The sequence below is a fragment of the Osmerus mordax genome, chromosome 21 (genome assembly GCF_038355195.1).
Source record: "Osmerus mordax isolate fOsmMor3 chromosome 21, fOsmMor3.pri, whole genome shotgun sequence".
NCBI lineage: Eukaryota > Metazoa > Chordata > Actinopteri > Osmeriformes > Osmeridae > Osmerus > Osmerus mordax.
The window spans coordinates 6,332,418-6,359,064 of NC_090070.1; the positions used below are offsets into that span (position 1 = coordinate 6,332,418).

Genomic DNA, 26,647 nt, shown 5'->3' on the forward strand with positions numbered 1-26,647 from the left:
CGTGAAAATAAGAAAAAAACATAATTGTTTTCCACTCACCGGCCTCTCAATGAGCTCGATGCAGGGTTGCAGGTCTAAACCGAAGTCTATGAAGTTCCACTCGATGCCCTCCCTCTGGTACTCCTCCTGCTCCAGGATGAACATGGTGTGGTTGAACAGCTGCTGCAGGCGCTCGTTGGTGTAGTTGATGCACAGCTGCTCAAACGAGTTATTCTGCAAGGGAAAAGAGGAAAACAAGTCAGTGTCAGTTGGCTTAATGTGTTGGTGTAATATGTCTCTACATGTAATAATGCATCTTTTGTCTTTCAAAAGATGCCATACATATTTGAAGTTTTAAGAGGTAGACCTCAAAAATCTCAAAGCCAGCGATGTCAAGAATGCCCAGGAATGAGGCGCCCTGGCGCTTGGTCTTATCCAGGGCCTTGTTGACGCGAGCCAGGAGCCAGCGGAACAGGCGTTCAAACATCGCTTTAGCCAGGGCCTCGATGGCAAAGTCAGCCTGGTACACAAACAGAGACAAGCTACATTAAAGAAAAAATATGCCCATATTTGAACTATAAAACTGCATTATTCTATTATTCTATTGTTCAATATTATTATCATTAAGAGGAAAATGTAAAACATTTACAGAAAAGTCTTACAAATCTGACAAGAAAAAATAAATCGAATTTAACAAGCCATGTACTGTCTAATTCCAAACATTTTACCTGTTCTTTGGTCTGTGCCTTCTGCACAACCTCTCGGCCCACTTTAATGCGTGGAGTGAGGATGGCACGGGTGAAGTCTACCACATTGATGCCCTGAAGATGGCACACCTTCTGGGCAGCTGGTGAATCGAGAGCAACCAAACAGCATGGTTTAATCACACAAGGCCCTTACCACCTCAAAGATGTTTACCAAGTGGAGTAGTTGATCTATAGTTGAAGCTCCAAGCTTCTGGGATTCGTAGTTCATCTATGAAAGAGGAAGATTGTGCTCACTGTGAGTTAGATGTATCTGTTACCCCTCACCTGTGTTGTCAGGCATTGTTGCCTGCTCCTGGTTCCTCTCCTTCTTAAACTCAATGTTCCCCAGCTGCAGCACTGTGGAGCATACCTTCAGGATGCCTGAGGAACAGCCAAGGCATGGACGAGTTAGCGACATTACTAAATCAAAAATGGCCTCCCTTATGAAACTTGCTTTGGTGCTGATAAGTCATTCATTAAGGGTGAAGAGTTTTTAATATAAATATGACCAGAACCCTGGTCATAGTCAGTAGCGTAATTGCCACAGGTTATGGGTTAAACTTCCACAAACGTACTGTAGTTCTTGTAAGTTGAAAATACTATATTACCCATCCTCTCTTCTTCAGAGAAGCCCATAATGTTCATGGCCTCCATCGTCTCCTCATACATCTCATCGTCCTGCTGGCCAGCGATTGAGACATTGCCAGCACTCAGGAAACGGTACTTGTTGAAATTCTCCAGCAGCAGGTCCTCTGGAACAATAAACCACAAATGACGAATGAATAAGAATAACAAATCAATAAACAGCTACCAAACTAGGAAAATATGTCGGGTCAAGGAGGAATCTCCTTTAGCGTACCACGTAGCTTGTCCTTGACACCGGCCACCATGTAGTAGAAGATGTGGAAGGCTCTCTCTGTGTTGGCTTGGCGGATACAACGAGACTTCTCCAGCAGGTCTGAGCTCACATGTTAAAAAAGTACTTTGAAGCTCTTTTTAATACCTTTTATTGCTTTTTGGGGCCACAAGTCACAAAGACTCTTAAAGATAAATGTCTTACATGAAAAAATCATGCCTAGAATATGCTTGTGACCTAGTTCACATGTGGGCCTGTTCTTGAGGACATTTGTGCCAAAATAGGACCAAGATGACATGTCATGTGTATGACCTAAATTAACCTAAATACAGTAAATACTAAAATTCCACCCTAAACGTTGTCTACGTTATTCCCTGGGAAAGTCGAACTGTTGAATCAATGTCAGGCTATTAATGACCCCTGTATCAGTCCTCTAACAGACTGTCACTGTCCAGCTGCCAATGACCCCACTCCATGTTTACCTTTGGTCACAAGGGAGACTATGACACTCCTTACAGGTATGTGTGAACTGTAGCTTCTCAACCTGAGTTAATGTTTGCTGATTAAACAGTTGGGCTAACTTGCAACTGGACGTCTGTTCCAGGGAGAGAATCTATTAGGGTCGCCCCTCCATGCGGTGAAATACACATCTCACAATGTCAGGATACAAGTTTCTATGTTGGCACCGACGATGTAGCCAGTCACGTCAAAGTTGATGCGGATGAATTTACCCTGTGGGAGAAAGGACAGCATAGGTATGTCACACGTTGAACAACATTGACAATTGAAAGACATAACTTTCACATTTAATACAAAACTACAACATTTATTATTTCACAATTGACCCCAACTTCAACATTCCACACATCAATGACTCCTGGAAACACCTGGACAACCTTATCCCACTACAACAGCAGGAATGTCTATCCCTGAGGTAAGATAACTCACAAATCTTGACGAGTTGTCGTTTTTGATGGTCTTGGCGTTACCAAAGGCCTCCAGAATGGGGTTAGCCTGCAGCAGCTGTTTCTCCAGCTCTCCCTGGTGATGATAGTGTCACATGAAAATATCATAAAATCATCCTTATTATTTCCTTTCATGTGACAAGGGTGAACTAATTATTTTAAAAAAAGTCAAAAGTACACTATTTCCGTTCTGTCACTTACAAGGCTTTTGTACTCCTAAGGCATATAAAAACCGGGCTCACCTATTTGTCACAAAATGGGACTAGACGGCCTACATTGTGGAAATGAGGACAACTTCACAATGTGCCAGTGGAGACTTGAAGGTAACAAGTGGGAGTTCGTTTGGAAAGAAGGTTTTTTGAGGCATACCTCAAGCTTTCAAAGCTCCCTCAAGCCCTACATAAAAGGTCCACAAGGGTTGACACACCTTAGAATTAGGGCTATGTCTGATCAGATCAAAGGACCTGTTCTCTCAGCAAGGGACACTGTGATGTATGTCTGATACAAAAGACATGCACCGTCTACAGAAGCTATGGCATGTTTAAAACCTCTTTGTAAGACACACTTGATTTCGATTTTCACCTGGGTCTGGTCTGCACAGTAGAAGTAGAAAAGGAGGTAAGTGAGCAAGACACCCCATCACTCCATGTGGACCTAATCCCTTTGATCAAAGCTAGGGCGTCAGCATCAGACCACAAACCTCTGCCAAACAGTCTCTCTCTCTCTCTCTCTCTCTCTCTCTCTCTCTCTCTCTCTCTCTCTTAACAAGGATCCCTTGGATGGCTGCTAGCATAGCCAACAAGCTAACCTAAGCCCATGTACAGTAATTGAGCATGATAGCCTGTTTTGTTGCTGGCGTCTGACTTCAGATAAAATGTTTCTGATGAGCAAGGATCACGCACCCAGTCCCTGGGTAAACTGTGGTAGAATAATCTAGGTTTAGAGTTCAGAGTTGTGCTAACGAATTACATACTTTTGTCGTCTGGTGCTGTGAGTAAATGATTTAATATTGGTGCTTGTTAAGAATAATTGATGGACGAATTCCTGTGAAATCCTGTGAAATCCATCTAGAGATTAACTGTAACTAAAATCAAAACATTTGACTTGAAGAAAAAAAAAACAGGACAGGAAAGATGATAGCTACCAGACAGATTTCAGCATTGGGAAGGCAGGGAAGCTCCCGCTTGCTTCAGACACTGAGAATAAGAGACAGAAAGAGACAGAAAAAAAGCGAGGAAATTACAGATGACAGAAAGGCCTTTAACAGGTTGTTGTAATACTCCAGGAGATGGAAAGATAAGAAAGGAGGAGAGGGCAACATAGTGTACAGAGAGAGAGAGAGAGAGAGAGAGAGAGAGAGAGTGAAATGAAGAAGAATACAAAGAGAGAGCTTTGGTCTGGGGGCTTTCACAGGACCCTCAAGACAGTACTCAGCAACTCTCTGGAGGAAAGACTGGAGGTGGGAGGCCAACAGCGAAGACAAACACAGTGTTGACCTGGAATTTAATCCTTTCACCAAATTGCACCCCTACCCCTAACAACTAAGCCCAATCCATCATCCATGGAGAACTCAATCCTACTCAAGCGTAATTCCATCACAGAGAGCTTAAAATGACATGTTGTAACTTAGGGCTGAAGACCAGACCCTCCGGTGTATGCCGCTGAAAAGTTAAAAGGGTCACGGTACATTTGGTGTTGCCAAAACTCCACACAGTGCAAATCAAAAGTGTACGACTAAAGTCTACCGAGCAAGACGGCCACGCCCCGTAGGGGCGGATGGCAGGTGGTGGATGAGGAGGAGGAGGGGGGGGGGGGGAAGGAGGGAGGAGGGGTCTGTGACAGGACATGATGTCATTTGAGAGACAGGAAGAGGAGATGGGCATGCTCACACTTGTGCTCGTTTGGACCTTTTCAGTGCCAGGGGACCCCACGACCCCCACCCAAGCCTCCCTGACAAGCCCTCCCCCTCATCCCCTGGCAGTGAAAGGGTGTTCACAAAAACCTGGATGATATTTGAAAACGATTCTAACCCTAACCCATACACAATCTAATAGCACTTATACCCAATAGCGGTCCTGCATTTTGGAGAGTTCTGAAAAATCATTGTCATGCAGTCACTATTGATTCTTGGGGGCACACTTTTGGCTGTATGTCAGAGAGGGCTTTAGATTATATTACACATTATGGTTTAACTTCAGGGTTGCTTTGAGATCAAAGAACAAAAAGATTGGGGGATCTTGATCGAAGAGAAATATCTACGGTATTTGTTTTTGACTCGGTGAGCAACTATCGCATGCAATCCTTAACCTAGGATGAGAGAACACGCACACACACCACACGCAGAAAAGAAAAACACACTCTAGGCATTCCCTTTTACTCACGTAGGCAAAGTTTGTTCCTGATTGTTGCTATTTGGAGGAAATTGCGATAAAGGATTAAGAGGGACAGTTTCCTGCAGGCTGGACAACTCTTGCATAAGAGCAAGGAAACTGTTTAGGAAGGTCCCCAACGTCTGACACACAATGGTCACTTTGAAATTGCATTGAATGTTCAGTGTCTTTTGTGGTTTGTCGTGCATATACTTACAGCACTGGTGTCCTTTTTGCCTTTGTGGGAGGAGGCAACTACGGCAAGATACTGGATGACCTTCTTGGTGTTCTCTGTCTTTCCTGCACCGGACTCTCCACTGTAGAGAGGGAGGGATGGAGAGAGGGTGGGAGGGGTGGAGAGAAGGAGAGGGAGTGGGAGAGTGAGGGAGCAATAGGGAAGGAGCAATATGGAGGGAAGTCAATGAAGGGAGCGGAGAGAAAAAAAGAGAGAAAGAGACGAAGTGGGACGCATGAATAGAAAAACAGCACCGAACAGGTTGTTCACAGTTCATAAACTCGGATTAAATTTAATTAGAATCACGTGAGGGGGGGGGGGGGGGGGGGGGGGCGACGGTCAACAGACACCAGCGCCAAGCATAATGATGACGCTCGGCCAGGCCAACCCCTGTGCAAAACCAACAAACCAACAAACGCATCGATCTCTCCAGCTTTGTATCAAGATAGGAAAAGGGGGAAGTACACAATGGCTGCTGGTTGGAGTTTTATTGGTCTTTGATCTGGGATGCCTGGATGCTGAATGATCCCAGCCCATCGGTCGGCTCCAACAAGCCCATAAAAGGCAAGGTGTGAGTGGGATCCACCGGGCTTCTGTCATGGGGCTGGCTGGCTGTCCAGACAGAGGAATCTCCCTTCTGTGCCCCGTAAGGAGACCGTTCTCATCGGGGGCGTCAAGTCCTACAAAACTAAAACACATGCAATGTCTAGAACTGAAAACCACAGTGTGTTCAACTTGTAGTGACACCCCAAAACCTATTTGTTGCATCTACAGAGGCATCCTCCTACCTAGTCCCTTTAAAGCCAGTACTCACACAACACTAATACACAAATACCACACCCTTGAAACTAGATCTTCATGAAAGACGTAAAACTATGCTAACTAATGCTATAGGGTAACATTTGGAAACCTGGCCTCACAACCTATTTGTTATTCTCAACATAAGCCTAGGCCAAGACTACTTGGTTATACAACCATCTATGGCCTCAGCCCATGTCATCATACACAGTGATTATCCCCAGACCAGGCCTTAGACTAACAAAAAGCAGGCCTACCCTCAAAATTACACAAACACACACTTCGTCTCCCCCAGACCCCCCCCCTCCTCCACACACACACACACACACACACACACCCATAATTCTCTAATCCCTGGAAAGAATCTGGGAGAGAGAGACCCCACTTTGTAAGTTAAAGGGATTCCTCAGTGAAACGATTCTAAACCTGAAGGTTCCAGTAAGGTCAGAGTGTGGCGCGGATCAACAGTCATACAACGCTACGAGGCTTGACGGTTAGCGTGTCCATTCCTATCCTGTTGAGTTATTGTGGCAGCACTGCGCCTTGAGGGGAAAAGAAAAACAAGATCCTGTAGAAATGAGATGTCAAGTACATCAGTGTGGATTTAGAAAGGGCCCATGCCATTTCCCATGGTGCATTCTGTTTGTAACAAGCTTGGAAAAACTCATAGCCGTGAAACAAGACTTCCATGTTAGTACCGCACACAAGGTTATCGTCATCGTAAAAAGGAATTTTTTGACAGTGGGCCCCAAAGAATTCTTATTCAGCGCTGACTGACCAACATGTTTAAGTGTCCATCTGTGAAGTGTATCTTGTAAAACTATAACACACTAGGTGTGTACACAATACTTTCTTCTTGTTGTTTAACATATTTACTGTTATAAACAGTTTTAACGTAAAAACACCATAAAACACCATAAAACGCCCTAAAACGCCATAATACTAATACAGCATGTAAGATACTTTAAACATCGGTGGTCAAGAGACAAAAAAAGGGATTGAGCACATTGCTCAAAATGGTGTTCACAGCCATGATGAACTGAACACTGAGGCAATGCAAAGTCCTTTGTCATGTGTGGTGCATGAAGGAGGACATAGAATATCATTTTGTGACCATTCACTCTTTACAGTGACCCTTTACAGTGACACTTGTCATGGAAGGTTCCATGACATAAGAAGTGGTTTCTGGTGAGGGGCTGCTACAATATATCAGTGTACTTTCATACAAACTCAAGGAGAATGTCATACATGTCATTCCATGTTTTGCACACTACCTTTCCCCATATATGGATTCAAGGACAGTCAGCACTACTTACGCCAAACCTTTTAAAGAAATGTTGAAGAACATAATTTTGTGAACATCACAGTGACCCACCTTAAAATGGTACAATAAGTCATTGTCAACATCTGTTTCTTTGACAGCCAAGATTGTGTGTCTTAGACCCTGTTTCTCCAACTCCAAACACAACCTAGACTGACGCTCGACCAAACCTACTTTTTAATGGGATCCACCATGGCATCCCATTAAGCGGCCCGAAAACAAACAGGATAAAAGAACACGCCTTCCAAAAATGTGCCTGGAAGGGAATGGAAATTGTTGGTGGCCAGCATTACAGGAAGTGGTTGGACGTGATCCGACAATGTGCTGCATCCTGGCATCCATCGGGCTTGAATAGAGAGAGCTCAGGGCTGCTCGACTGGGTGGAACCCTCGTTCGCATTTCCTTTCCTGGAACCACTGGAGGCCGGACAGGAAGGGTGCTGTGTGGGCCTCTGACTTACAGAGGGGTGAAATCCCCAGTACACACCGTATAACCATGTAACAGTCAATCATTCATGTAGTGGTTCTTTTCCAGTGTGTTCATGATAGTTACGATGCAGAAAGTATTGAACAGATACGCTGGTAGTAAACCTCTGTCAGGAACGACAGAAATGGTGAGGGGTAGATATGCAAAGTTATGCATACATATTTGCATGTGTTTTGTTGCACCCAGCATATTGTAAACATTCTCCACATTGGCATGGCTATTGGTTGCGATATGGTATGTATGTGGACCCAATGTCAAAGGCCACCAATGGACTTCATGAAAAAAGACTGGTAACAAATTAACAGTCCAGTCTGGGCTTGAGGAGTAATTGAAAGAGAGATACCATTTCTCCCCACGAGTCCTCTTTTAGTGCAAGGATTCTCAACAATCACTCCTTTAAACATGTAAACAAACAAAATGGAGCCCAAACGTTTTCCGAACTAATCTGCTTTCCTAATCAGGACACAGGGCACACTTCCTGTCAGTGGGTCTGAGGAGAGAGAGATAGAAAAAGAGAGGCAGGAACCAATGGGAGAGGAGAGAGAGAGGGGATACATACAGAAGAAAAGGAGAAACGAGAGAAAAACGAAAGAGAGAAGAGAAAGAATGGAGTAGAAAGGGTGCTGACCCCCATAACTCTTTGGGATGGTTCCCACTGCAGATGATCGTCACAGTCACAGCCCCACAAAAATAAACACCGTTAACTTCCTGTCGCTTGTTTCTGAACTGGATTCTTTAAACCACCATCCCCACACACTCACACAGCACATTTCCACCATGGGCACGTCTGGTGAGATGCTGTCGATAGCAGGTGACCGGTGTGGAAGAGAGACACAGGCATCCCATTTGTTTTCCCCGTGTTTATGTAAGTATTATGTAACTGTTCCACACACACACACACCCCATCCCCTCCTTATCGCCCTACAAACCATCGCTGTGACGTCTAGGAAAAATTGCAGGACAGAAATAATACTTCAAAAAGGTGTAGCTACTGTCACTGAGAAAAGGAGAGAATAAGCAAGACTGAAACTCACGTGCAAAGAATGGATTGGTCCTCACGATCTATAGAGAGAAACAGAAACCAACCGTCATTACAATGTACACTAGCTTATGCACAATCCGCAAAAATGAATGTGGTTTACAAAACCTTCGGCCATGGTGTGGAACAGAATTTTTCATAGTATGAAGTCCTGTTCTACAGTAAGTACAGTAAAAAAAAAATGCAGACGTTATCCATCATCACAGAGTATGACTACATCCCATACATACAGGATGCGGACATAAGCTTTACCCTGGAGAAAGAGTGTTGAGTTGCAATACCAACACAGCATCGGCCCAGTATGAAAACTCAGATGGCTTTATCGAATGTGGGGGACAAATGCAATTCTCCACTTCTCCACTTGTCAAAAATGTTGACAATTAGATCAATTCAATCATGCAATTTTCTTGAAATACAATAAAAGGTATTTAACCGCATGGGGTCTGTGTTGAAAATGCACCCCACAGGGGGTTAGTCTAGAGGGTTCCGGGGTCAGTCAGGTGTTTAGGCGTTGAAGGAAGGCCCAGTTGGTTATCATAAGATCCATTTACATGTAGTCATTTAGCAGACGCTCTTATCCAGAGCGACTTACAGTAAGTACAGGGACATTCCCCCCGAGGTAAGTAGGGTGAAGTGCCTTGCCCAAGGACACAACGTCATTTGGCACGACCAGGTATCAAACTGGCAACCTTCAGATTACTAGCCCGACTCCCTAACCGCTCAGCCACCTAAGTATCACATGAACTTATCTCAGGGTAAACATGACCCTGATATGAGAAGAAGGGAATGGGAGATGGGGGGGGGGGGGAGAAAGAGAAAGTGTTTTACAGACGGGAATATACTTTTTATCACCAAGGGAGAGACACCCTACATTGGCTCATCCTCATGAAGCCTAAGCTTTACATAATGAACTACTCAGTCCCCTACAATCAAATTCACTTTCCACGTCCCCATCGAGCAGGGGATTCTGCTGTAGTGTTGTGAGTAGGGCAAGCTCCTACGAGTGTGCAAGGTAACAAGGTTTCGATTGTTGCACGAAGCAGTCTTTCTTGCATTTCCTTCGGGATCAATAAAGTGATCTGAAGCTGGACATACACTGCCAGAGTATTTGTCCTTGGCCGAACTGTACGGTCAAGGCTGCCATTCTTCATTTTGGGCACGTTGCTGCCGGTGCTTGGATTCTTTTGGCACAGTTGGTTCTGTTCCACACACATGCACGCTTTAAAAACGTGCACTCTCACACACACACACACATGAGCACACACACGAAAACACATGCATGATCCTTTCTTGTATTTCCTAATTAAGGCATCGAGAATGAGTGTGTACGTGTGTGTGAGAGAGAAAGAGAGATGGAAAGGTATCCAAAACAGATCCAAACACAACACCGACACCAATCACTCTCGTGAGCCAAAGGCAATTACGAGACAGGAGTGTGCTAGAGAAACGCGGAAGGGCAGGGAAGAGGAGAGTAGACAAGAGGAGACGGGAGGGGAAGACAGAGGAGGAGAGGGCAAGTGTGGAGAGGGGACAGTAAAGGAGAGGAGGTTGAGGGGAGGGGAGAGGAGAGGAGAGGAGGGGAGGGGAGGGGAGAGGAGAGGAGAGGAGAGGAGAGGAGAGGAGAGGAGAGGAGAGGAGAGGAGAGGAGAGGAGGGGAGAGGAGATGAGGGGAGAGGAGGGGAGGGGAGGGGAAGGGAGGGGAAAGGAGGGGAGGGGAGGGGAGGGGGAGGAGAGAGGAGGGGAGGGGAGAGGAGAGGAGAGGAGGAGAGAGGAGAGGAGAGGATGGGAGGGGAGGGGAGGGGAGAGGAGAGGAGAGGAGAGGAGAGGAGAGGAGAGGAGAGGAGAGGAGAGGAGGGGAGGGGAGGGGAGGGGAGGGGAGAGGAGAGGAGGGGAGAGGAGGGGAGACCAGACGCTAGGAAGGAAAAGCAGTAGATAAGAAAGCTGTGGAGCGTGCTCGTTCACACAGACAAGCGCTCTTCGCCGCAGTGGTGTGGAAAGACAACATCTCAATCGTCAAGATCGGAGGGGCCCATCGTCATATGGGAGCACCACATTTCTACTGGTGGAAACTTCAAAGCCCAAAGCTAATGTTTAAGCTCTGTCAGAAGAATGTGATTCTTTCCACAGGGGAGAACAGCATTTCACTCAATTGTCTGAGACCGCGATCACAGATAACCCTTTAGAGAACCTTCACTGGCCCTAGAACCTATTACCCAGGAGACAAGAGCTGTTGATAGTCTTGGCCCACTTACAATATAGAGCCACAGTGACGTCAGGCCATACCATTAACTAGACTTTACTATTTGTTTGGACTGTACCATTACTCGGACCATCTACTCTGTCGTGGGAAATCCCTGTCACGCAGTCAACAGCAACAACCATCCACTTGAATCCAAACAAAACCCCTGACAGATATCAAGCATCCCTTCTCATGTTTACACACGACACTGGATGTACACACCAGAGCTGTAGATGTAAACACAAGTATTTCCTGTCTGCTGATAAACAGAGTTGAGACGCTTTTCTTATGTGGTACAGTTAACACAACATCTCCTATGGCTACAATTCATTAATCGTTACTCTACTTTAAAGGACGTAGTGATAGTTCCTCCTCTGACGGCTTAACATTCTTGCTATGGTTTAGTTTAACCTGCTTGATTTCCTTTTCATGTGACAGAACCCTCCCCTGGAGCTAACCCAGATTGTATTCCTGTCAGATACTGACAGAATTTTATATTGTGTCTTTTCCCTTTATTCCCGTCAGTGCTTTCATGAAAACACACAAATGTCAATATAATTATGGATATTATTATTACAGTGTAACCCCTCAAATATGAATGTCCCCAAACTCTACACTGTCAACTCAGAAATTTTAATTTTCCTTTGATTTTTCAATTCAGAAATAAACAAGTGGGATTTACAAAATCCGCTGCAACAATATTTAAGAGGACTTTCACTGTACAGACAGTACAGCCTAACTTTAATAAATACAACACACTATTTCTAATGTTGTTATTTACTTTGATAGCAGTCACCAGTTTTGGTAACCACCAGTTTTGGTAATACCACCAAATGGTATTGTCCATTTAAGTAAGCCTGTAATGTAACACTGGATTGATAGTCTATAAAGTGGTAGCGATGGACAGAGAACATAACAATGTCAGCAAGTTTGCTCTTTGTAAACCACAAGTCCAATGCTACACACCTAACAGGCACCATAGCAGAAACATGAGGAAGAGTGATGTCATTGTGTTCTGCTTGGCAAACAAACAGGGCTTAAATCAGGTACATCACTCATGGCTTGGCACTTAAAACAATGATGAGGGAGCGATTTCATACACCATTTTCCATGCTAATGCAAGGCCATGTTGCTAAAAGACCCTCATTGAACTTAAAATCATTGTTTACACTACGGGCAAAATATTATAAGGGGCAGCATTCTTTTCCAAGGCAGGGACAGACAAACACTGTTGGGATGTTTAAATACTGTTCTTGTGCAGTGCCACGTTCATCAACCACAGTGGAAGAGTGACAACAAATTAGCCATGGCTTTCACATTAACTTCTTCTTTTCACTTAGTCATAGCTTTGCAGAACTGAGCTACACACCCAGTAAAGAAGGCTTCACTATCTACAGTATACATCTGTAAGGCCGTGATAGACAATTCACCTCAACTCACACAGCCACTGAAAAGAAACAGGCAAAAAGGCAACTTTGTTTGAACAAAGATCCAAAGAGTTATTCAAAGGAGATGTGGGCTCCTGGGAGAATCCCCATCGCCTCAGACAGGTCAAGTGGGCACGACCCCCTCTGAAACCACATGAAACAGCCCCTATGGGAATACTAGAACAATTCACATCAGGAAATGAGCCTCTTGGAGGTATTAGTGCCTTAGGGTTAGCCAAGAAGCATTTACTGTAAGCGCAACTAGGCCGCTGCCACAATTGCCACCTCCCGTCCAACTCTCACTATGAGGATGTATAGTGTTTATTGGTGTGAAATGTTTTTTTATTTTTTTTATTTACGTTGTTATACATGCCTTAAATTCTGTGGTTATTATGCGTAGACGGTGAATATACAGCATACTGTGCCTGATATAAGAAGCCTATGAACGTTTGTAATGAAAATGATATTGCATACAACTTGCTGCATGCAACTTGGTGTTTTGTGGGCTTGACACCTTATTGCCGGCCCCGTTTTGAGAAGAGACGTGTGATAATGGCCGTGAAAGAGCCTGGGCCAGTCTTCCATATTTCGATGCGAAAACGCGACTTTCGACAGCTGTTGTCACGATTCACCCGCACGGTGCTCTTAAAGCTGTCAGGATCCTCTTCAACAGAGCACAAATCACTTTATAATAGACCGTGTTAATGCCTCTGCTTACAAGAGCTAGCACTCGGCTTAGCTCTCCAACTTATCAGCTGCTTGTGGGGGATAAAGGATTCTCCCTTTAGAGTGTCTGGAGAGATACCGCAGCCTTCATTGAGCTATTCACACTTACTTGTTTGTGTTGATGTGTTGAAGTCAAAAGATTTGACTCTCTCACTCCAATTGTGGGTACAAATTGTGCTCTTGCAACATTGTAATGTTCCCTTTAAAGTGATGTTCTTTGGGTCTATTTGATTTTAATGGTGCTGTATTATTGTCAGTCAGATAGGAACTAACCTTGCATCATGTTTCTGTAGGCATTGTCAGAGATGGAGTAAATGTGAGGGGGCACCTCGTGGCGCTTCTTGCCCTTGTACATGTCAATGATCTTCTCAGAGTAGATGGGCAGCATCTTGTAAGGGTTCACCACTACGCAGAACAGGCCAGAATATGTCTGAGGGGAGAAAAGGGTGGATTGGTTACAACAACATCAAGTATGCCATCAAAAAGCGTCAACATACCATTGGTTTGTGAATGTTAGGTGTTGTGGAATGTTATGGAATCCCTGTGTTCGGCAGCTAAAACACTGTGGCATGCAACTAGCCGCTTTGAAAGCGTTGCTACTCACGTAGATGAGGCCAGAGAAGTACCTCTCCCTGATGTTGTGCAGCACGGACGCCTCGTTCAGGCAGGTGAGCTCGGCCATGTCCTCCACCTTGCTGAACTTGGGCGGGTTCATCTTCTGGATGTCATCCTTATTCACCGTCACCTTCTTCCCGTTGTCGGCCAGCTCCACCAGGACCTCGTCCCCATGCTCCTCCTTGACGCTGGCCGCCTCGAAGCCTTGCTTCTCAGAGGGGATCCACACCAGCTTCTTGGCCGACCAATCAGCCTGGGCCATTGGACTGTTGATGAAGTCCTTGTCCAGGAAGAGGAACTTCTCGTCCTCGCTCAGGGCCTTCTTTGTCATCCTGGCAGGTCGGTTGGGCCAGCTGTGATGGAAAGAAAGAATAGAAGGAAGGATGAGTGAGTGAGTGTGCCGATGAAAGGGTGAACAGATAAATGGTGGAAGGATCGATGGATGGATTTGATGAAGTATGGGAAGGAGTGGCGGTAGAAGAGAAGTAAGGTGGTTAGGAAAGAAGGTGTCCCGGATTGATAAGGAGAAAGGAGGGAATGAAGGAGGATATGAAGGAATGAAGGAGGGAGGGAATCAAGAGAAGAAAGAATGTTGAACGGCTGAATGACTAGGCTTCATATCACGGTAAAGCAGTTTATCCTACTGGTTCTTTGAGGGATAAGCAATGCAAGCAATAGATGTCATGGATCAAGCTGTCATGAGTCATAAGTGATAATTAATCTCTTCGTAAGAGAAAAGTTGAAGGCTGATTTCATGCTGTCATAAATCTCCCTCTACATACTTGATAAAGCAGTTTGGAGTTCTGAATGTTCCATCCCCTGCAGGGCTAGTCATATCTTACACGATCTTACATCATACTCTCATAAATAGAGTCTCCTGCCAAGACTGTACATTTTAAGGGAGAGTTTCGTCAAGGGTTAAACTTCCTCATCCATTCGAAACTTCCAGTCCCGTCATTCTCACAGACCCCCCTCTCTCTCGCCCTCTTCTACACTTTCACACACGCCACAAGGGAGACACAAACATTACAGGCCCCTAATTTAGATATGAAGATTGAGTCTGGGAAATGGACTCTTAGCTTAGCACGATTAAGACCTATCGATTTCTGTCACATCAAATACCCAGCAGAGCCTTCGCCGTTAATGAAAGTTTACCCATATTCAATCAGAAAATAATTGCTTCAAGTAACAACAATGTCAATTTTTTCCCCTTCCTCCCACTCTCTTTCATGCTCCCCCCCCCCCCTCTCTCTCTCTGCTAAGCTACATGGCCCTGTGTTGCGATGACCATATATGGGCACCTTCTTTGGAGCAGGCTTCTTTTCGACGGACCTAAACAGCCAGGCAAGTGAACTCCCAAACAAAGCCCTTATAGGGAATAGTATGTCTCCTACCGGACTCGCGGTTTACTCCAAAATGATAACACGGAAGGCGAAGAGCTGCAGGGGGAGGGGGGGCGGTTGTGTGCTTTGTGTTTTGGACTTCAATGTTCATGCTTCATATGGTCCCCGCTGCTACGACACTTGTAGGGTGGTGGGCTGCGGCACGGCCCAACACCTGGTGTGCGGTGTCCCTGCGCTCCAGTGTATCACAAGGAAGCTGCTTTAGTACCGAGCAATACCTTCCGAAACAGGTGCGCGTACTGTGGGGTAACGCAGCTTCTTTTATTTCCAGTTGAGCACACATAGAGCCATCACGCTGTTTTACACAATACAGTACGCGAAGTGGAATGTACTGAGTGGATTAGACACGGAAACATTATATAGTTGGTTTTCCTATAGAAAACATGACTTTCTGGTGCAGTGTCTACACACTAAGCATTCCTTGGGTGCATATGAGCAAAACTCTCAGACTCAATTGAATGACCTCAGAAGCGTTAAAGATAAACGCTGACCTTTGATGGTTAAGACTGATCGTTGCAATCCTGAACCCAGACCAGGAGCCCCACTTGAGTCCATAGACACAGAATCCATAATTCCATGCACCCACACACACACTCACACACACACACTTATACACACACAACCAATCTCAGTACAGTCAGACAGTCCTAAGAGAGGTATGCACTTTGCAGAGTGGGAACTGTGCAAACCAGCCTCTATTCCCCATGGGAAATATTAGCACTGTGCTCCCCTGAGACCAGCAGCGAAAGCCAAATAGCCATACCCTTAAACCCATTGGACGGAAGGAGGCATACACATCCACTGGTCCAAAGTCAGACACTCTGCTTAGAAGACGGATGCTGTCTGTTCGTAACTTACATTGGATTCCGAATTCAGCAATGGAGGAAGCTTGTGTAAAAGTCAAGAGACTAGGACTGCAGTTCTGTGTTGTGTATACAGACGAGCCAGATGGAACAGCTGATTCTTTGATGATCACCTATTTCCTGGACATAATTGAAGTTTTCCTGAAGACCCCCCTCCTCCCTTGCAAAAGCATGTGCAGCTCCCTTTAAGTCCACACTCCCTTTAACTTGGCTGCCCCCTCTGCCCCCTTTTACCACTCTCCCTCCCTCACCCTCTCTCTCTATCCCTCCCTCCCTTTCTCCCCCCCCCCCTCTCAATCTCTGTTTCTGTCTGTCTGATGTCCTTTTCCCCCCCACTCTTTTTTTTCTCTCTTTCTCCTGGCTGTGTCAACGCGTGCTCAGCTTTTGTTTTTGCCCAGGGAACACTGATGACGGCTGTCTGACACATGGGGGGGGGGGGGAGTTTGACAGTTGGCTGTCTGAGCGGGTAGCACTTGTCGAGCTGGGTGATAAGGGTCCCCAGAAGATTGTTTGTAAACACTGGGAGGACCAAACAGCAGGGAGAGACGGGGAGGTGGGATGGCGAGGAGGTGAAAATTACAGTCAAATGTCGTGATTCTAAGCACAAAATGCTGGAGAGGACAGGGGGGGGGGGGCTGTCACCACATGCCAAAGAAAAAACACGACCAGCAGAGCAATGTCTTCAATGGATATTGATGCAGGTTAGCCTATCAGCATCTACTCCTGAAGGATGATCTAATCGACCTGACGTTATCTTCTCTGTTATTGACAAAAACAGTTGCCAAACACTCCTGATCTGAATCTGTGACCAATTGACAAACCCTGAAAGAGGGTAACTTCCTGTAGCCTCTGAACACTCTATCCCTATCCCCAGACCTTCTAAGATGTATTCAAACCATAGATATATCATATAACTTATATTACCCTGATCAATTAGATCCTGACATTAGACGCCCCCACTCCACAAATGCATTGTATTCCCGACTGTGAAAAGTTATTTGTATAGTTATATAGTTCATCAGCTTGTCAGTATTGTTGTTGTATTGTCAATAAGGCCACTTTAACTTATTAAATACAAAGCGAACAAACTTTTGTATATTATCGGATAAGCAGAAGTCTAAAAGCTGAGTATAAATGGGCCTGTTACCCAGGAGACTGTGTGACCTTTCTATTTTCTCTATTTTCAGAGGACATGAGTTGATCCTTGGGCCTGTGAAAGGTTCTACTTTCTGTCCCATGGCCACATCACAACTCCATTCCCTGTAGTCTTCTAACCCCTGAACTCTGTATCCTTATGCCTTGATGATTCAAATGAATAATAGTCAGCAGAGGAAGATAAGCGTTACGCCTTATGGCAATAGTCCACTTACTGACGATAAACACTAACAAACCTTTGGCTCAGTCAGAGCCCCTTTAAGTAAATTTATGTTGTCATTTGAGGCTGATTACAGTATTGCCAGTATTTGTGTAGCACCTAATAAGGCATTGATTTGTCCTCACGACCACCATGCAAAGCATTCCAACACTCGGATATGAGGTACAAACAAGCTGAATATCATTTTGCTCATTCTGACTTTTCATAGGGCAAGCATCCCTGCACAACTGAAAAGAGACAGAGCTAGAGATACAGAGAGAGGGAGAGAGAGAAAGAAAGAGGAAGAGAGAGACTGAGAGAGAGCAAGAAGAGAGACAGAGAGAGAGAGAGAGAGAGAGAGAGAGAGAGAGAGAGAGAGAGAGAGAGAGAGATAGAGAGAAGAGAGAGAGAGACACACAGAGAGAGAGAGAGAGAGAGACAGAGAGAGAGAGAGAGAGAGAGAGACAGAGAGAGAGAGAGAGAGAGAGAGAGAGAGAGAGAGAGAGAGAGAGAGAGAGAGAGAGAGAGAGAGAGAGAGAGAGAGAGAGAGAGAGAGAGAGAGAGAGAGAGAGAGAGAGAGAGAGAGAGAGAGAGATTGTGTTAAAATCATTTAAATCCAATTACGCGCCTGGCTGGACAGGTCCAAAGATAGACAAAACTGTGATGAAAACACTTTCTTAGCCTGTTGCTATGTTTTGAGTGCAGAGTGCATTGTGGTGGTCCCCAATAAGTTAAAATGTAATGATTGTATGCATAATCTAGAGTCCCTCCTACAGATTTGACTTGGAACCATGTTTTAACCATGTTGGGGCTGGGTCCTGCTGAAGGGTGGACCTGCTACAATCCTTCTCAACGTTGCTTCCAACTAGGGAGTGTTCCCCCTGCTACAGTGCTTCAAATTGTTCTAATAAGGTTAGGTAATGAGACACACTTTGTCATTACACAACATGAAAGATTTGACTATTAATTCGACTGACTTCAAGCAAATTCGAATCCAAATGTCATTTTCTGCTGGTTGACCTTTGACCACACTTTAAATCCAATCCTGCCTCAAAGCAGTGCTTAAATTCGCTGAAAAATAAATATAAAGTGGATGAAGAGTGATTTTACCGATGCTGCAGGCAGTAAAGGAATGTAATATAGAGTTCACCTCAGAGCACTAAAGACAAGATCGAGAGACATGAATCTCTCCTCTACCACAGTCAACCATCAATGAGAAACAGAACAGAGACTAGTAGCCTTCCAACCTAATTCCTTTCCTCAATGTTCTCTACAGATTGTGAAAATAAAAGTATCAGTCTTATCAATTATCACTGCTTGTAAGAAAATATGTTTTACTCCCGCTCCACTGGTATTAACCTTAGTACAGGTATGACTTGATTTCTAACTGCTTTTTTTGTGGTGCCCTACGTCAATGCAAGCTGACAGGATTTGGTTCTCACAGTCTATAACTCAGCCACACCAGCTACACAGGCTTTTTATACATCCATATTAGGAGAACAGGAAACATCGTGGTAAGTCATTTTTTTTTTTCTTTTTTTTTTACTTTTTTCAGATACTGAAACAGCAACTTCCTCCTAGTTTCTAAAGTTTTTATGGTCACTGATCAAATGTGGAACCGAATTATCATATAACTTGCCTTTCAATATTAAAACCTATGCTCGAAGTCCAATTTAGTATTCGAAAGGAAACGCTTTTGTTACCAGAACTTTTAATGCAAGGAAACGTCATGTCATCAATATCATGAATGCTACACCACAGATGTGTCAGTGCTTTCTGCAGTAAAATAAGTTCCTTATATTTGAACTATTGCAATGCTGCCCACTACGTTTACAACGTACAAACGCACAAATGTCAGAACAAGTAGTGTCTGCTGTAAATACATAATGGATTTCATTGAAGAAATATCGATATGAGTGACAGTTTCATGTGCATCAATGTCAGTCACTGCGTGTTACAAGAGATGCGCACGAACAAGTGCACATCCATTTGTGAGTGAAAACGAAGTGTGTAACATAAAAATACTTACTTAAAGTTTGATGATGAGGAGGGGATTTGGAATTTGGAAAGTTGGTGTTTGGAGCGTCCTGTGATTGACGGAGTACTCCAAAGAAGAACAGTCCAAATGACCCCGGTATAGTACCCAGCATTAACATTTAAACTACGCCGGCGTGCGCGAGGGTGGAGCCGCGCGGTCGGTCCCTCCTCTCACTTGCACGCACTGTTGTCAGCATCCTCTTCAAGAGAAGTAGCCTAGAACATGCGCACTTGATTCTCTTCAAAGAAGAACCGAGGCTGCTGGAGTGAAACATCACATTACAGTTTTTCTGAATTGCTAAAACACTAAAACCCATTGGCTGAACAAAGTTCTCAGTTGCCTGAACTCATGTAGCAAATTGTGCAGTCTGTTGTCAATACCTTAAACCATTTCACATGGTAAAACACAATTTGCAGATCTCACATAGACTTTTCAGCAAAACTCTAAACACATTCTCATTCTCAAAACACATTCTGCACTCTAATGCACATGTCATCCATACTGGTAAACACAAATGGCAACAATCAAATACAAATAGAGAAAACATGTAATTGACAAAACACAACCACTCAAAATTGATTTCACTTGTTTCAAATGATGTGACACAACCAATATAAGCCAGTTCAGATAGCAAACAGGTTGTTGAAGGTGGGAAAATATTGCTTGTGATGTCGACGAAGTGCTCTGGCCTGACCCAGCCCAAAGACAAGAAGAAGCACATTGATCACATGTTTACTCCTTAGATTTTTGTCCCTTTTACTGTAGTATTGTATACTGTAGTACAGTGCATTGTAGGCTGTATACTGTACAATGAACAAATTGTATGGCCCTGAACATTGTGCTTTCCATTTGTTACAGTAACAGTACTGACTGCTCAATAGATTTTGACTGGTTGCAGGTTCATATCAACAAAGAACAAGAGTGAGTTGTGAGTAGTGAGATGCAGGGTACAGTACTGTATAGGGGTACAAGGAGGAGAAAGAACAAAAAAAATTGCAAAGAGCAAAGCAGAGTAGTAATTTCTGATACATTTTGAGCTACTATGATAGAACATGTTGTCGTTCATCAAAAGACAATGACGGATAAATAGGAAATTTGTTTTGAGATTACGTAAAAATGTACAACCAGAACTGAACTGAGAACTATATGTTTTGAACAATGTGTTTTAAAAAATTTTGTGTATTGTTTACTGACTGCTTGATAGTGTATATCATTTTGATCACTTTGTTTATGATTTGAGAGCAGTGTTTGATTTTGAGCACAGGTAAATCTGTTTTGAGGCGAAAGCTTGATTTTGAGCACAGGTAAAACTGTTTTGAGGCGAAAGTTTCATTTTGCAAGAGGATTCAGAGGTTTTGTAAATAGTGCTTGAAGATGAGGTTTTGTGTTTACAGTTTTGAGAAAATGGGTGACTGTTTCAAGAATGTGTTTTAGCAATTGTGAAAAACTGTAATTGTTGAACACCCAAAACGTTCAGATAATTTACTAGGTTGGATGACAAATGTGAAATTGTGGAGGTAGGTTATAAAAACACATTTTGAATACACTTTTGTAAAAAGAAATCAGGCTAAAATCTATTCTAGACAGCTGTTTCAGTTGTATTGCTTTAACTGGAGAGTGATTTGTTCTCTTGATTCACATTGCATTAAGAAAATACAGTAGGCTCTTTAGGGGGTGACCTGATGGTCACACCAAAGTAAGGCTACTGCAGTTCTGACAGTTGTACTGGTCTGTGCTAGAGGCTGTATTGAAATAATTGCATTTTGAGGCCACAGTAGAATGTGTCCGCATGTTAAAGTCCCAGAGTTCCTGTGTCCATCATCTCACTCCCCCATAAGGCTGACCAGCTGTTCCCAGAAGAGGATTCCCCTAGCTGCCCTAAGATAGAGACAGAGAAGGAATGGGGTGTGTGTCGAAGGTGTGTGTGTGTGTGTGTGAGGGGGTCTTCCCCCGATATACAAGGGGTGTGTGTGTGTTTGGTGGGGGGAAGTGAGGGGTAAATGTCCCACACGTATCCCTAGTGTTTCCCTTATCCTTAGCCCCATCACATTCCACCCCCTCCCTCCCTTGCCTGCATCCCTAGTACTGTCTCCAGACTTCTGTCCGATGGAACCTCCTATATAAGGACAGTCTTCTGTTTGGCCCAATAAATCAAGCGCAGTGATAGGCGCGTAGTTTGGGCCAAAGAGGCACATTGCTGGTATGTGTGAAACACCGATGACAGCCCCCCCAGGTTTAAGATGTAAGGCCTTTGCTCGTGAAGATTGCTTGGCTGGAGCTCTGTGGTGAATGTCAACATGCGGTGCTGAGAAGGTGTGAAGTTAAGAAGAGGAGACCAGAGTAAAGACCATTATGTGAGATGGGGTCGAGACAAAAGGAGAGAAGAGAAAGATGAAGCTGGATGGGACAGACAGAGACAGAGTGGGAAACAGACCGACAGAAAGAGAGGGAGGGAGAGAGAGAGAGTGACGGAGAGAGAGAGAGAGAGAGAGAGAGAGAGAGAGAGAGAGAGAGAGAGAGAGAGAGAGAGAGAGAGAGAGAGAGAGAGAGAGAGAGAGAGAGAGAGAGAGAGAGAGAGAGAGAGAGAGAGAGAGAGAGAGAGAGAGAGAGAGAGAGAGAGAGAGAGAGAGAGAGAGAGAGAGAGAGAAAGAGGCAGTGTAGTGTGTGCCATAAAAGGACAGTGAGGTCTGCATGGAATCTCGGCAGCTTTCTGTGTTTGAAATTGTAGCACAGCCAGCCAGCCTGCGCCCCAGTGACTAAATATGGTCCAGTAGCAATGGCACTGTTCAAACAAATAGTGTCGCTTCTATGGGAAGAACTCCACATTGTTTACATGCAACAACCTTGACGACGCCAATACTGTATGTTGTCAATAGACTACAGATGTACAGATGTACAGAACAATAGTTACAGTCCATCCCAGAAACCAGACGCCTTGATATAAGTTATACTTTTGCCTTGCCATTCAATGATTTGACATGATCTTGTATTTTTGTTGAAGTATGTCAGAGAGGATGATGAAGAAAATTAATCAAAAAATGTACTGTGCTTAATGATACCTACATACTGAATTCAAACGGTAACAACATTCTGCACGGTCAGATTCCCAGTGATCGAGTCTGCAGTGTCCTTATGTCTGCTTTTTCCTTCTTCTGTCAGTGTGTTGGTGTACATGTTTATTCATTGCATTTTAATGACAGCAGAACTATTCGTGCTCAGTCGGCAGAGCCTGATGGATGACCCCTCCAAAAAGAGGAGGTGGAGAAACTGGGAAAGACAGAGTGTATGACTGGTGTGTCCTAGAAAGGAATCTCCTTCTCTGGGAAGTTCGACCAAAACGCAGTACCCTGACTCTTAGCTGGAACTCCTTCTCTGACTACTGTCTGATGATGGTTGGCAGAAAAAGAGGAGGAGAATTTGCATTATTGACTCAAGGTTGTAGTGTGAATGCCAGTTATGGATGTTTCTGTGTGTTGTGTGTGAATGTGTGATAGACTGGTGTTCATAACTTGAGTACCTTGTTATCTTGTGCCAATTCCAATAAACTAGAGGTCTCTTTCTTTGTAATGGCCATCAACAACTCCAAAAAAAACTATGTATACGAGTTGCAGTGAAAAGACATTGTTGACATTTACATCATCTAAAAGTATATGCTACTATATGAGACATTCATACATTTTCTGACTCCAATTGAATAAGATTCATGTTACCATCTACTGCTTTGACCATACAAGGACAAACAATAGAACAATACGTTTATGGATATATTTGACCCTTTTGGAATGCACTTGCATTCTAATTCAGGCTCAAAACTAACAATGCTTCTCTCATGCACGAAGATGCTGTGGTCAGCTGTATTTATACAGCTGTTTCACACACTTCCAATTTATATCATGGAACAAATGCTACCTATTTTCAGGCAATCTTCCAATTTAAATCTTCAATTTCCTCTGCATATATAGCTGTACCAGAGAATGTGTAACCATTAGTGGTGATTGCAGGGGCCAAACAGCCAATAGAAGTGTAATATCCAAAGGGGAAGATTACATTTGATACATGTGTGCGGAATTAACTTCTCGTTGAGCCAAAGCAGGTTCGGGCATCCATTTTGTTTGTGCTTGCATGGAGGAAGACCACTGAATGGCCTGTTTAGCCTCCCAGCAAGCAATGAATTAACACTCCATTAACACATTGGTACAGTAACACGAGGCATCTGTAGGCTCTGTAGGCTGGCAACACATCATCTCAGGACAGGCGTCTTTAGATCACTTTGGCAGTTTACTGGAACAATAACCCATAAAACACCACTGTCCTACAACAGGACAAACGAGGTCTGGAAAGAAAGCAACATAAGAAATAAGCCTCTCAAGTTACTCCTTAGGGTCGCAGTGCTTCCAGCAACCATGTCACTGTCTACAAGATAAGAATGTCAAGTTCCCTTTTATGGCAAAGGAGGAAGTGAGATGGGGGAAGGCGGAGAGGCAGGGGGCCTGGTTTGGACTCGAGGAAGATGTTTGTGTGACCTGCGCTGGGTCTGGGCCACATGGGGACGTCACTAGGGTTCTCCAGAAACGTTCCTGAGCTGCCGCGCGGAAAACACTGAGGGAGGGGTGTGTGTGGGGATCCGCCAAAGCAGCCGGTTCTCCAGTTCCATCATTTTGATAAACCACTAGGATTAGCTAAAACAGCATTGTGAAAAGTAAAGAATATTATGGATATTATGCCAAAATACTTCATTCAACATCTGTGAATATGATTTATTATATTGTTACAGTTTCTCTCAATTGTTTACACACAAATACTGGTACTTGAGACACAATGACCACAACATGTAACTCATGCACCAACCCCATGAACCAATTCTGCTAAACTACAAGCACAATTCCTGCTTTACACTCAAATTGCAGTTCTAAAACACACTTTTTTCAAAACACTACACACAATTCTCTGCATTTGGTACAATTTTCATGAAGAAAATCTTTTGTTTTCACAAGGAACACACTGCCATTCAAATACGCACACTGACTCATCGCATGGACAAACACCTGTCACACAGTTTTACAATTAGCAATCAGAGCTTTAGCATTAAAGGACAACAGGTGACCTCTTCTGTTTTTGAGCAATGGATGCCAACATTGGAAACAGAGGCAGATGAGTGAGAGTAAGAGGAGGACGACAGGGAGGACGAGGATGAGGAAGGCCAAGGACCATAATCTCTGAGGATATCCGAGCCGCTTTGGTTGACCATGCGGTCAACCATGGTCTAACAATGAGGGATTCTGGGCAAAGAGTACAGCCAAATTTGAACAGCTACACTGTAGCATCCATCATCCGGACTTTCCGAAATGAGAATAGGTAAGAAATCTACTCTCACAACAAAATTGCAGTAGGCCTACTGCATATCAATACAGTACTCAATGAGTACAGTAGTACAGTATTGCCTGTGGACTGTTCTGTAGGACTGTAAAAAATAAAGTCTGTTTCAAGTATATGAGAAATGTATTCCTACTTGGTATTCCTACACAGTATTTACAGTATTTTACTATTTGTTTGGCAGAACTGAAAGATTACCAACACAAGGTGGTCGGGAACATCTTCTGTCTCCTGAACAGGAAACTGAAATCATGAACATGGTCCTAGAAAATAACGCCATAACATTACGGCAAATACAACGAAAAATAATAATAATGTAACTGTATACACTATACAGTAAATGATTCTGTTGTTTTGTATGTAGACCACTGTATGTGCAACTTTGTGTTGGTTGGGATGTACACTGTGTACATTGTTTTTCTGGGAAAAATACGTAAAATATATTTGTTACAGTGTATTTCTGTGTTCTGAGTATAAAAACAATATTCTCAAATATTTTACAACACACTTATATATGTACTGTCTGTAGTAAGTGTAACACTGAACAAAAAAAGGCCTAACTCACTATGATGAATGAAGAAGAAGTGTTTTCCATTCATCATAGTGTTTTACATTGAGCACATCAGTGTTCAAATGGTTCTTATAAATGTCTATTCATATGATGGTTTGTGTTTGTCATTTGAAAACAAAATACCATTTTGAGATTAAATAACATTGTTTTGAATGTAAAGTTTAATTTTGCAGGAGAAGTGAGGGGTTTTGCCCATTGTGTGTGTGATTTTTTGATTTGTGTGTAGAGTTCTGAGAGTATGAGGTATGCATTCAGAAAATGTGTGTAACCAATCGAGAAAAACTGTAATATAAAGTAAACTTCTTTTGACAAACACCCAATAATGCATTACATTTGTAAATTTGTAACAGGTAAAACAATTTCACTCATCTACTCATTAATGAGCGAAGCCGGTTCAGGCATGGCAGTCGGGCAGCGAGCGCGCGTCACATCACCCATCGCCGTGTTCTTAGCCCATAGGCTTAGCTCGATAGGCGGCGCTATAAGTCGCACACATCCTCGATTACCTTTGTGTTCTGCGCTGCTGCCACCCACCACCATCCCCTTCTCCCCCATGTTGTCTGTCAGTACTCCCCGTGGGGGATTGAACTCGTTGCTCCCTGCCTCACGTCATGCATGCTGCAGTGAAGGCAGGGAGCGCTTCCCCATGTACATCCATTCCGCCAATGTAAAACCTTTTTGTCATGTGTTTGAATAAATGGTGAAATCAATCACGTGAGTGTCTTGACTGAACTAATAAGCACTGTCAAACACACACCTGACTTTAATTGAAAATGATTGATTGGAAAACTTTGTGGAAGATGGAATAATTCCTTAGACACAGTACACAGAAACATTGCTCTGATAAAAACATTGTACAACCTATTAGTCTTGGCAGTAGGCTAGTGGATGCATACTGTTGTAGAACTTTGCCTTATACAGCAGCAGTGCATTGCAGTGAGGCTGCAGTTTGTGAGTTTGTAGGTTTTGGACACTACTAATTATAGTAGACTACAAATAATATCTAGTTACATGCTTTTGAGCTCTGGCATAACATGTATGTTGTATGTACATAAATGGATAAACTTGACAAGAAAAGATGTGAACTGTAATTGAATAATATGGTTCAGTTTACTGAGATTTTCCCCAATGTGTTTTTTACCAGCACTTGGATCTGACATACAAGGCAAATGATGTGAGTGCACAATGAGTGCTGCTGCCCCCATGTCATGGAATAACCAAATCATCCCAGTACATTCATGGCT

At 43.7% G+C, this 26,647-nt stretch overlaps 1 protein-coding gene across 2 annotated transcripts in view; it reads right to left on the minus strand.

The window, feature by feature from the left end:
- LOC136965707 (myosin-11-like) overlaps positions 1-19,550 on the minus strand; it is a 32,391-nt gene extending 12,841 nt beyond the window's left edge. Inside the window, exons 1-14 of one of the 2 annotated variants that reach the window (XM_067259901.1) lie at positions 19,451-19,550; positions 13,791-14,154; positions 13,460-13,616; positions 8,790-8,817; positions 5,133-5,232; positions 4,928-4,954; positions 2,530-2,622; positions 2,250-2,313; positions 1,585-1,683; positions 1,334-1,477; positions 1,011-1,106; positions 708-826; positions 347-499; positions 40-213 (exon numbers count right to left, since the gene is read on the minus strand). In XM_067259901.1, the coding sequence (XP_067116002.1) occupies positions 40-213; positions 347-499; positions 708-826; positions 1,011-1,106; positions 1,334-1,477; positions 1,585-1,683; positions 2,250-2,313; positions 2,530-2,622; positions 4,928-4,954; positions 5,133-5,232; positions 8,790-8,817; positions 13,460-13,616; positions 13,791-14,132 (1,596 nt within the window). In that variant the 5' untranslated portion in view covers positions 14,133-14,154; positions 19,451-19,550. The remainder of the gene's footprint in view (positions 1-39; positions 214-346; positions 500-707; positions 827-1,010; positions 1,107-1,333; positions 1,478-1,584; positions 1,684-2,249; positions 2,314-2,529; positions 2,623-4,927; positions 4,955-5,132; positions 5,233-8,789; positions 8,818-13,459; positions 13,617-13,790; positions 14,155-19,450) is intronic. The other variant, XM_067259902.1, reaches the window with a different exon arrangement.
- Between the last annotated feature and the right edge of the window lie 7,097 nt (positions 19,551-26,647).